At 38.1% G+C, this 11976-nt stretch overlaps 1 protein-coding gene across 5 annotated transcripts in view; it reads right to left on the bottom strand.

Moving 5' to 3' along the window:
* Nucleotides 1-618: 618 nt before the first annotated feature.
* EIF4G3 (eukaryotic translation initiation factor 4 gamma 3) overlaps nucleotides 619-11976 on the bottom strand; it is a 177506-nt gene continuing 166148 nt past the window's right edge. For all 5 annotated transcript variants that reach the window (XM_068967770.1, XM_068967767.1, XM_068967766.1 and 2 more), the window contains 4 exons: nucleotides 8701-8847; nucleotides 5020-5101; nucleotides 3345-3491; nucleotides 619-1560 (listed from right to left, as the gene is read on the bottom strand). In XM_068967770.1, the coding sequence (XP_068823871.1) occupies nucleotides 1379-1560; nucleotides 3345-3491; nucleotides 5020-5101; nucleotides 8701-8847 (558 nt within the window). In that variant the 3' untranslated portion in view covers nucleotides 619-1378. The remainder of the gene's footprint in view (nucleotides 1561-3344; nucleotides 3492-5019; nucleotides 5102-8700; nucleotides 8848-11976) is intronic.

Raw genomic sequence — 11976 nt, 5'->3', positions numbered from 1 at the left:
AATGGCTTGCATGAATTTGAAGTGGGGGTAAATGTGATTTTCACACGTGGTATTGGTTTGGTTTTAAACCACATGCTCACTTATTTTAAGAAGGGTAATTTAATTTTGGTTTCTTTAAAAGACATCTTTGGGTTTCTTAAGCATTGGAGGTAGTGATGATTTTAAAAATCACTGGTATTGGTAGTTTCAAACGGTAGTGTCCCTAATCCAAATACATACAATGGAACATTCAGGGATTTACAATAGTGCCGCTGGGTTTGTTTCTACCAGGGATGTATTTTTGTTTGGTGTTGGAAAAAAGCATCCCTTGGACTTCAGAGAAGCTCCCCCACCCAAGCACGAGTGCCCTCCTTTGCCCACAAAGTAGCTTGCCTTTTCCAACTGCAGACACACAGACACACACACTCTCCCCCGCCAAGCCCTCAGAAGCGATCTGGATCAGACAACACGTAGCCAGACGGCACCTCCCAGAGATGGGCGCACATGCAGCAGCTGTCAAAGGAGAAGTCACTTTACTTTCTTTTAAACTTGCAATGTTTGCCTTTATTTTGTTCTTTATATTTTGAAAGTGAAAAGAAATAGTACTGAGTCAATTTCTTTTTTTTTTTTTTTAAATATTTGTTCTATGTATTTACAAGCCTTAAAGTTGCTCTAACGATTTCAAAAGTATTAAGAGTACTTTTCCCAGGGTAGCACTTTTTTTTTTTGAACAATTCTTGGAGTTCTCTGGTCCACAGCATTTCTTTCTGTTCCAAGGTTATGTATGTTTTGATTACTATTGTGATTTTTTTATTTTCTGAAGCAAGCTGAGAGGCAGGCAGAAAGATCTGATGCCAAAAAAAAAAAATCTTTCTTACCTTGTTCACCCCAAACCTTCTCAAATCTGGACTAAATACTATGCTTTAAAACAAACGTGAGGTGCATCTGAAGGGGAGGGAAATTTATTTCTCTGCTTTTCTATTATACAAGTTGTTTACAGAAACTGCAAATTAAAAAATTACACTGGCATTTGCAGTCCTTAAAATAAATTAAAAGTTTTCAACTTTTTTTTTGTTTTTTTTTTTGCTAAACAGATGTGTTTTTTTTTTAAAGTATGAGTCCTCGTTTAAAAAGAAAAGATTAAAACAGAAAATATTTTCTATAAATAATACATGTATTTTGGTTTTAGTGCTCCCGCCCTCAGGTTTGAAGTTTACTTTTTTTCCAGTACCTTTTTCCTCCATGATCACCTTTTTTTTCTCTTTCCCCCTCTCCCACTCGTGCACACGTGGGGGTTTCTGCGAGAATTGGCCTTGCTGCACTGTGATTGGCGAAGACGTGAAACTTTTTAAAAAAATACTTAAATTGTTTCTTTTCTTTCGTTTTGTGTATTGAAGTTTTAGTTATCCTCAGACTCCTCTTCTGCTTCCCGCAGCCACGTGAAGAATGCTGTGACCGACTTCAGGGCCACGCCCTTCCCATTCTGCTCTGCGGGGTCCTTGCTGCTCTCCCACTTGTAGAAGGCATCCTCAGAGATCACCTCCTCGTCATACAGGCAATCGAAAAACATCCGTAGCAAATCTGCAAGGAGGTGAAAGGAAACCATCGGTTTGGGGGCACTGCGGCTGTGATAAGGCAGCATTCCCATCCAGTGCAGGAAAGGAATTCCTGTGCAGGACGCCCCGTCGGGGTCAGGGCACCCATGAGACTTCATCACACCTGCTCCTGACAGCCTAAGAGCAAAGCCGCTTGTCTAAAGAATGTGAAAGATTCAGGCAGTCAGAACTAGTTCTTATTCCTATTACTTTTTTCAATTTGAATTGTTTTCTGATGTTACTGTATTTCTGATATTACTGAGCTGTTTGATGTTATACAGTTTTCAACCTAAACACTTAAAAGTACAAGAATAATTTTTTAAACTTTCCTTTTGATACATTTTCTTTGAGATTTTACAATAAAACCGTCTAATTTTTACAAATTTTGGGAGGAAAAGGCAGAATGTACCTTCTCCCCTCGAATGTTGCTATCAAAATGAAGAGATGTTTTTCATATGAAAAACATGGGTAGAAACTATCTCATCTGGATTTTATCCAGTGAAATGATAGCCATTACGTTCAGTGCGCAGATGATCTGGGCAATTTTAGTCCTGTTTTACTCTCATCATGGAAACTTAGCTTATATTATTGTCTTAAAAAGGACAGATTTATAGACAGAATATCTCTTCAGTTACATTCCGAGGACTGTTCCAATCCCTCCCTTTATTTCCCAAAGGGATTTAACACCACTAGCCAAGAGGAAAAACTTTGCAGAAGTCACAACCTAAGGAAATGCCAAAGAATTACTTCAGTGCTATCTCTGAAATAGCCATATACTTACTGTCCACTTTCAGAAGTTTCAACTGAATTTTCAAGATTTAATATAATTCAATTAATTTACCAGATCACTAACACTTGGGTGTTCGGGTTAACTTGTTTGTCTGGTTAGCCAGAATTAACTATAACTCTTAACTGAAAATTAGTCTAAAATGCCTTCATGTCTTTGCGGGGTATCTGAGGATTCTGACAAGTATCTCCGTCTTTCATTATTAAGGCCTGGGTCCAAGAAGGTGAAAAATTGTACTGCACAGACGCTAATGCCACCTGCCCTAGACCTGCACTGTCTAACAGGGTAGCCGCTAACCACATGGAGCTGCTGCTGCTGCTAAGTCACTTCAGTCATGTCCGACTCTATGTGACCCCACAGACGGCAGCCCACCAGGCTCCCCCGTCCCTGGGATTCTCCAGGCAAGAACCATGGAGTGGGTTGCCATTTCCTCCTCCAATGCATGAAAGTGAAAAGTGAAAGTGAAGTCGCTCAGTTGTGTCCGACTCTTAGCGACCCCATCATGGACTGCAGCCTACCAGGCTCCTCCGTCCATGGGAGTTTCCAGGCAAGAGTACTGGAGTGGGGTGCCAATGCCTTCTCTGAACCACATGGAGCTACTGACATTTAATATTTTAAGTTCAGCTCCTTAGTCACAGTAGCCACATTTAAGTGCTTGACTGACACGAGTGGTTCACGGTTGTCACGTACTGCATGACAGATACAGCTCCATCACGGCAGAGATTCTTATAAGACAGATGTGCCTGAGAATGAGGGTTAAATCTCCTCAGATAGCATGAATAATATAACTAGTGTTCTTGCCATTTTCTCATAAAAGTCAACCACTTAAAAACATTCATGTTTATCAAAATGACAGGCTGAGTTTTGTCACTCGGGATGCTGCTATTGCCCACTGTTTAAAGCCCATCAAACCGTCTCTTGAGTGCTGCCCTGGATAAACCTCACCCTTCAGCTGGGTTAACTGTAGCATGAGGGAGACTTACTGGCAGGTTGATCGAGTTTTACTATTGATGCTTGAAGTGCATAAAGTGCTTGCAGTTCCTTCTCTGTATCTGAGTCTAGGTACTTGAGTAAGATCGGCACTCTCTGCTTGATAACAGCAGTGTCCACTCGGAAGGTCGAACAGTCGGCTGGAAGAGACAGAGGAACTGAGCATTAACGCACAGCTGTTTTCAGTTTTCTGAATCAGTAAGACATACATGACCCTGCGAGGAAAGAGGAACCAAGGGGTTCTGAGGTAAAGGTTTGGAAACGCCAAATTTTCTAAAATTTTAATTAAAAACAAAACAACACAACTTTACTGAATTTGTTACAACACTGCTTCTGTTTTATACTTTGGTTGTTTGGTCGTGAGGCATGTGGGATCCTAGCTCCCCAGTCGGGTCGGATCCACACCCCCTGCACTGGAGGGCAAGGTCCCAGCCACTAGACCACCAGGAGAATACGTGAAATTCTTCCCGAAACAAACAAATTAACAAAAACATGGAGGGGGATGTATTTGGAGTGCTGGGCTCCCTCAAGAGCAGCAGTGCGCTCGGTTCTTTGTCTTTAGTCATAATTAAACAGGGACAGCGGTCTCATGACAGTCCAAACCATGAAAACATTAAAAAGGAAATTAAAGAGAAATTAAACAGAGTTCATTTAAATCTCTTAAGAAGGGTAAGAGAATCAGAACCGTCGTATTATTTCTAGCAGTTGTTACTGTTTAGTCATTCAGTCCTGTCTGACTCTCCTGCGACCCCATGGACTGTAGCCCGCCAGGCTGTCCATGGAATTCTCCAGGAAAGAATACTGGAGTAGGTTGCTATTCCTTCTCCAGGGGATCTTCCCAACCCAGGGATGGAGCCCACATCTCCTGCACTGGCAGGCAGGAGGCCTGAGCCACCAGGGAAGCCCCATTATCAGCAGGATGAGGGCCAGCTGTGGCAGTGGCAAGCAACGCCAGGTGTTTAAATTCATCTGACAGAAAATCTTGAATTGTGAAGCTATCTCTATAATGATTCTCAACAACTTTTCAGCTGACAATTTTTTTTTTCTGTTTCAATGACGGAAATGTGGACTTTAATCCAAGGCCAAGTGGATGATCTCATTAAGTATTAGTAAAAACTACGTGCAGCTTGGACCATTTAGAGTCTCTACTAATCTGAATCCTATCTATCTGTGTAATTCATAAACATTTAATAAGATTGTCTTATCAGGTCAACATAAAACAGGAGAAATAACTGGTATTTTCTTTCCCCATACATGAATTTACATAAAGTGGCTTTTCTTTTGAGATTAGTGACACTGGACAAGAATATTCAAATTGTTCATTTTAACTCGTGAACGGAAGGCAGGGGATCCTTTGAATGTTGGGAGGTGGAAAGTAAAGGAAAAGTCACACACAGCAAACAACCTTAGGAGCAGGCACCAACTTCCTGCTGAACTGGGGAACAGAAGGCCCACAGCAGCTCTCACATCCGGGCTCGCTGCAGGCAGAGCAGCTATCTGTGCTGCGGCCCAAGACAGCCAGGCATTGTAGACAGAAAGGGGATTCATTTGGCACAGAAACTGAGCTTTACAGTGCAACTGTTAAAGGCAATGTAAACCCTGACCCACATCGTCAGCAGCTGACAATACAGGGGATTTTCAGATGTTGCCTTCAGAAATACTACTTACCTATAATAGCTGCTTTACAGACGGCTGTCATTAAAGCTCTAAGGAATGTAGGTGAACTCATCTGGCTTTCATCTAGATTAGCCTGCAATCAAAAGTAAATAGAATAGTTAAAGGTACCCTTGGCACACCAGAGATATTATTTTCCCCTAAACCAGGCTTCATCTTGCACTAAGGGCACATGAGATCACGTTCAACTTTTTAGTAAAAATTAGTCTTCTGATTCACCAGGAAATACTGGGACTCTCATCAGTTTTTTCTGAAAGTGTTCCACGTAGCAGTATTTTGTTTCCGGGGAGCTGACCACTCCATATCCTCTGTTCATTCAGTTAAACAGTGCTGTGTACTAGATACATTAGGAAATGCAACTGTTTAAAAGCATTTTCCGTTTTCAATAAATAAGCCATCTTAAGATGATCTATCCACATCTACAAAGTTGAAAGGACAGCTACTCCACACCGACAGAGCATTTTCAGGCCCACTTTGCTCAGCAGCACGCAACTTCGTTTAGGTGTGCTAACACTGCCTGTTCATCTTAATTTCAACGTGAATTAGAGGCTAATTTCTAGAATTACCTCAAATAAACACCTCAGGTAGTGGTGAGATAACTGTTCCTCTTTTCTGAGGATGGCAAAAACATGTATTCTGAGGTAAGTTAAATAGAGTAAATGAACCTCCACCTTATTTTTCAGTTTATTTCTCTTAAGATCTTATCTTTTTGCTATAAAATACTACACCAACCAGATAAGAAGCAAAAGGAGAAAACACACAAATGCAGCCATTTTCTAGGCAGGTGTTTCAAATATTTTCCAGAGTTTATGTTTCTTATGACTATGAACAGAATTAATGCTTATCTCAGCTTCTTTTCAGAGCTTAGAATATCATAGCACAGCACAGTATTTTCTACTCAGAGAGTCATTTTTAAAATAACTGGCTAGGAAAAAAATTTTAAATGCCATTTAAAAAGGTATGTGTTAGAAAGCTAAGAATTTCAAAGATATTTAGAGATCAGTTTAATGTTTATGAATTTTAGGAATGATGTAGATTAACCAGTAGCTCTCTCTTTGCTGAATACCTAACCTCACATATATCACTTGGGAGGAACTGGTGGTTTCTTGAAATCAGAGTTAAGAGGGGTTAACAAGTCAGATGGCTAGCTCTGCAGGATATTGGCAGAGCTGAATACAGAGGACCAGGCCACCGTTCGCTACTGATCTCGTCCCACAGGACAGAAACATGTGCTGATATTGCTAATAGCTAAGGCTGAGAATAACGTGGGGTAAGAGCTACGTAGAAAAGATTTCATAATGGTCTATGTTTTATATGGTTTATGCTCGTGTACCTCTTTAAATAACATACAGGCTGAAGGCAAGGCTGGTCTAGCCCTGGAAATTACTTCTGCGAAGTCTGAACAATTATTTTTGAATAAATGAGAGAATAAAAACACACCATTACTCTTTGGCTCAACAATACTTTATAAACAGGTTGTAGAGCTATTTCAGCTGAGTATAAAATCCCCAAAGGATCAGATTTCAAGTAGAGTCAGAGAAAAACAAATTAGCTAGATGTAATTACTGATAGATGATAACACTTTGAAGCCATGTGACTGTCTCTTCCATTTCAAAGAAATGAACTGTGTATCTCTTCTACCAAATAAAGCCAGACACTGTAATTCTAGTATTCAAGAACAGAAAAGACATGAAGAAAAGTATCAAGAACACTAAAGATGAAGCAAACATGTTAACAAAAATGGGCAAGAACAATAAGGAAAATGGGCCTGCTAACTGGAAATGATAAGCAAAGTCAGATTACTGTACAGTAGTAGTATCAGATGTACAGCAACACCTCAGACGTCCTGTGCGCTTAGTGACCACTGTGATGTTGTTGTTTCCTTGATCCTTTTTTAAAATTCACCTTTATTGGGTATTATTTACATTCATTAAAATTTACCCTTTGTCTTATTTTTAAGGAGAATAATTGTTGGTCTGGGATAAGCTAAATAAATACTACTATTTAAGAAAATAGGGCCCAACATGGATGAAGAGGTAAAAACAGCATCATTTGGCAATATATGAGAAATAAAAGACCAAACTGCTGAAATGAAAGAGAGTGATGTTCAATATGCAAATACTGACCTGACTTCTAAAACATAAAAGAAGGTATCTGAGGTCAATAATAGACCAGAAAGCCTGATACTAATTCTATCCTAAAATCTACAACAAACTACCATATGAATGGTTTTAAAGTCTTACAGAGGAAAGAGAAGGTTATGCTAAGAATAAATAAGGACAAAGATACCCAAGTCATGCTAAACTAACCTCCTCTCCTTTTCTGATACGATCGCCATATGGCAGCTCCGATGGAAAGAGCTTTAACTTTTCCAGAATTTAGCAAGACATCTGACAAAATATAATAGGTATTCCCTTGCAGGCAAGATGAAAAGATGAACTAGATGGTAGGAATGATGTGAAATAATAAACAAGTTAAGAGCTGAAATGTCCACTGGGATGGCGATGAGATCTGGTCCTAAAAAGTATGCTGCTTTGTCCTTGGTTCTACTCTACTCACACACTTTCCCCATAACTTGAGTGCAAAGCTGACATACTAATCAAATGCAAAGTGAAAGAGACACAGAGTGAAAAAGATGGCAAGCAAAATGGATGACCAAGTTAAATCCAAAATGTCCTGAGAAGACTTTTTAAAAAGTGTCTAATTTAAGAAGATAAATCTAAATAGAAATAAATGTTTAAAACACTATTTTGGCTCAAAAATCAAACATATAAGTTTGGCATGGAAGAAATGAGTAACTTGTAGAATGTAAATGAGTGGACCCTACAAGACTGAATGAAGAGGTTTGGGTTCACTGTGGTGTCTGCCAGAAGCACAGGGTCAGAAAAGAAAACACAGAACGCTGAAGTGCCACCTAACTCTGTACTGCTGGACCACCGCTGACGATCAGGCTCAGTTTACACGTGTCACTTCGAGATGCACATTCAAAATGCAGGGTATGTCTGTATGGGAATAACCAGACAAGGGCCTGGATATCAAGATTTTAAGAAGGAATGAAAGAACCGAGAGGAGGAGTCAGGAATATATTCTATTGGCTATTATACATTACTTAAAAAAACATTCCCAATTAGGTGAGGTGATAGACTGTCCCAAAGACAGGAGGGGAAAAAGGTTAAAAAAATTATGAGAAGCTTCATGATTTCTCAACACCTGGAAATGGTTAAAGAAACAGCAACCCCTTAGAAGGACTACAAAACAAGAGTTATACAAGATGGAGAGAACGAGATCAGCCCCCTATGGCTTTCTTTCAACTTGGATTAGTATATGATTTCATGAAAAGGTGCACAAATAAAACACATCTACATACACAAAAGTTAATATTTAAAGGAATACACTAACAAATTAAATACAGACATGATCAATGGACTCTACAACACAAGATTTCAAGGTATGTTATGAAAAGGTAAGCCAGCACATTTCATAATAATTACATATTGCTTATTAATTTTATCCAGGATAGTATTTAAAATGTGAGAACATGAGAAAGAAATGCAAATTTTTGAATGGTAAAATGTAGTGTATATACTAAACTAATGAGAGATCCAGAAAAATGGCTTATGTTTTGAATATTTTTACTTGACTTTATAAAAGACCATGAATCTTTAGTCTTTATACCTCTACCCAGTCAAAGATCTGTTCATCATTTGCCTTGTCCTCAATAATGAGTTTCTCGAGTCGCTTATACAGCTCTTCAGCAGAGAGTTCTCTCTTCAAAAGTGCTTCGGAGGAACAGGAACTATCAGACTCTAAAAAGTCCAACTTCTGAAACATACAAAGTTAGACATGTTAAAATAATTCAACATTGTCATCACCCTGTGAAGAAAACAAAGTCATGGGCTATCTCTTCTATTTCATGTGGAATCAAAATGATTAGCAGAAGCCATTCTGTATTTATAGTTCTGAAGGATTCTAAATGCATTATTCTTCTGAATATACTATTTTTTTTTACTACTGAAGATCTCTGATTCTTCTTAAAAACAAGCTTACTTTTCTTCCAAATCATTCTGAGCTTCAGTCTTCATTTTCAGTATGTCTGATCCACAATATTAGTTTCAAGTGAACAATACAGTGACCTGACTTTTGTATATACTGTGAAATGACCGCCACAGTAAGCCCGGTCATTCTCTGTCACCTTACAAAGTCAGTACAATGCTACTGACTGTGCTCTCCAAGCTGTACGTTACACATTCCCATAACCTACTTATTTTGTAACTGGAAGTTTGTACCTCTTGACCCCCCCCTTCACCTATTTCACCTCTGCCAATCCCTTCTGCTCTGGCAACCACCTACCTCTTTGCTCAAGCTATGGGTTTTTGTTTTGTGCCTCTCATGTGTAAGTGAAATCAGGCAGTGTTTGTCTTTCTCTTTGCTCATTTCATTTAACCTCATACCTGTGGGTGCTTCAGTCTTGCTCTCAGCTGTGACACAGCTCTAAGGCAGGGCAGGTGTACCAGCAAGGATACAATTTAGCTACCTTTCTGCAGCCTATGATTAGTATCACTATGGCCACAGAGCAGCTGTTGAAAACTCTGTAGCTTTAGTTTTGTTAAGTCCTTCAAACACCTCCTTACCATTCTGAATCCAAGTGTGAAAAATGATGCCATGACTGTTTAACTCTTTGGTGAGTATTAAAAAAAAAAGAAATCAATAATCAAAGTGATATTTCATTTTCTAGGGTATAAGGCCATGAGGTATATAAGTATGCTTTGCTTTATACAGCTTCTCTATGCAAACCCATAAAGATTAAAATACTAAAGGTTATTTACAAAGTTTTCTCTAATACCATAGAAGACTCATGTATATTCCTATATCCTCCTTGGATCCACAAATCAAAAATTACCTGGAATTCTGTGAAAAAAACTCATTGTTTTAATTATCTTTACCATGAATGTAGCACTTTTAAATAACATATTCCTATAAAGCTTCAGAAACATTATTCAGTATCACAATTTTTCCGATTCATTGTTGATAAATGTGTTAACTATCACATTTCAATATACATACAAAATTACAAGATGATGGGCGTAAGTTCTTTCAAGAACAGGCAACTGATTTTTCATAACCTGAAACATTCTCCAAATTTGTTTCAACATTACTTTAGAAGTTGGGATACCTATACAGAGTACCTCTTTAATCTACCCTACACCTACACAGACAATTGGAGGTCTGAGAGCAATTAACATTAATAGCAAAGTTAAACATTAATTACACTGCTCATAAATAAAAGGATCTAAAAATGTGAAAGTGAGTCTTTACCATGGCCTAATGAAGTCAGTGGTGAGCTGTGAAGTTTAGCTTGTTCACTGGAGAGAAACATTTATCCCTCAGAATCCCTGTGTTTCTGTGCAAGCCATCTAATCTTCCTAGAACCTAGAAAGCTAGGCTTCAAATTTATGGATCAGCTCATCACTATCTCTTATAGAATGTACTAGGGTTCCCAGAAAAAGGGCATTACATCAGCCATTTTAGAAGAAAGCTAAAAGTCAAGGTAAGGATGGCCAAGTTTTCTGAAGCCTCATTTTTCTGTTTTCTAAACATTTTTATTAATAACAACATTATGCATAGTTGACTGAGTTCCTCTCTATGCTCAGTGCTTCTTAAACATTCTTTTTCAATCCTCATAAAAATTCTGTAACATAGATATTATAAATAAGCATTTCATAGGTAAGGAATCTGAGGCTTAGCGAAATCAAGTAATTTTAAAGTCTTAAGTGGGAGAAAACTGGAATCTGAACCCAGGTTTATCTGACTTCAAATAAGGGCACCACATGTTTTCATTTCTCTTGGATACACACCTAGAAGCACCATCGCTGGGCCTCATGGGAATTCCATGAGAAATCATCCTTATGCAGCTGTTTTCATAAATTTTATCTGTATACAATGTATGCCCATTAACATGTATTTATTATTTTATGGATTTGCCTTGTAAATCATAATCATTCAGTAAACAAAAAAGCGTTACAAATGGAAAACAAAACAATGCTGATTTGTATCTATCTGTGGGTTACCGTTGCCAGTTATCTCCATTTCTTCACATGACTGCGCGTTATCTCCTAGTGTCCCTTTGCTTCAACCTGAAAGGCTCAGTTTAGGACGGCAAGTCTAACTAACTGTTTTTATCTGGGAATGTCTTCTTATCTTCCTCATTTTTGTAGGAAATATTTAAACAGTCTTTAAATTTTAGAACTTTATCATTCCAGTGTCTGCTGACTATCATAGTTTCTGACAATAAATTGGCTGTTAATTTTATTGAGGCTTCTCTGTATGCGATGAGTCACTTTTTCTCTTGATGCTTTCAATATTTCTTCTTTGTTTTCTGTCTTTCAACAGTTTCATTGTATCTTGTTGTGAAACTGAGTTTATCCTGCTTGGAGTTTGTTGAAATTCATAAATATGTAGAATCATATCTTTGATCAAATTTGGGAAATTTTCAACCATTATTTCTTTAAATATTTTCTTCTGTCCCTTTCTCTCTTCTCTGGGGCTCCATTATGATATACTGACATGCTTGATGCTGTCCCCTAAGTCCTTAGACTCTTCATTTTTCTTAATTCTTTTTTCTTTCTGCTCCTCATACTGAGTAATTTCTTATTTTAAAGCCTTTTATATGTTAAATGGATTAATTTTTCAATATGTATTATTATAATTAAAAGCTTTTTAAAAAATAAACAACAATAGGGACATTTTTATTAAAAAAATTCAATGATATTCAGTTTCATGTAACAATGCCAGAAATTTCATTGGGAAAACAATTAATAAAAGGTGTATCTGCAAATACTAAAGATGGATTTTCATCATAGTAAATCAGTGCTGAATCAGCGATTCCTGACTGAGCAATTCCAGCTGTGCTGTTTCCAAGGTCACTGACTGATACGTCTGTTCAGACCTGCT

The sequence above is a fragment of the Capricornis sumatraensis genome, chromosome 3 (assembly GCF_032405125.1).
Source record: "Capricornis sumatraensis isolate serow.1 chromosome 3, serow.2, whole genome shotgun sequence".
In the NCBI taxonomy this organism is placed as follows: domain Eukaryota; kingdom Metazoa; phylum Chordata; class Mammalia; order Artiodactyla; family Bovidae; genus Capricornis; species Capricornis sumatraensis.
The sequence above is the reverse complement of the archived record's forward strand: the minus strand, read 5'-3'. Positions and strand labels throughout refer to the sequence as shown.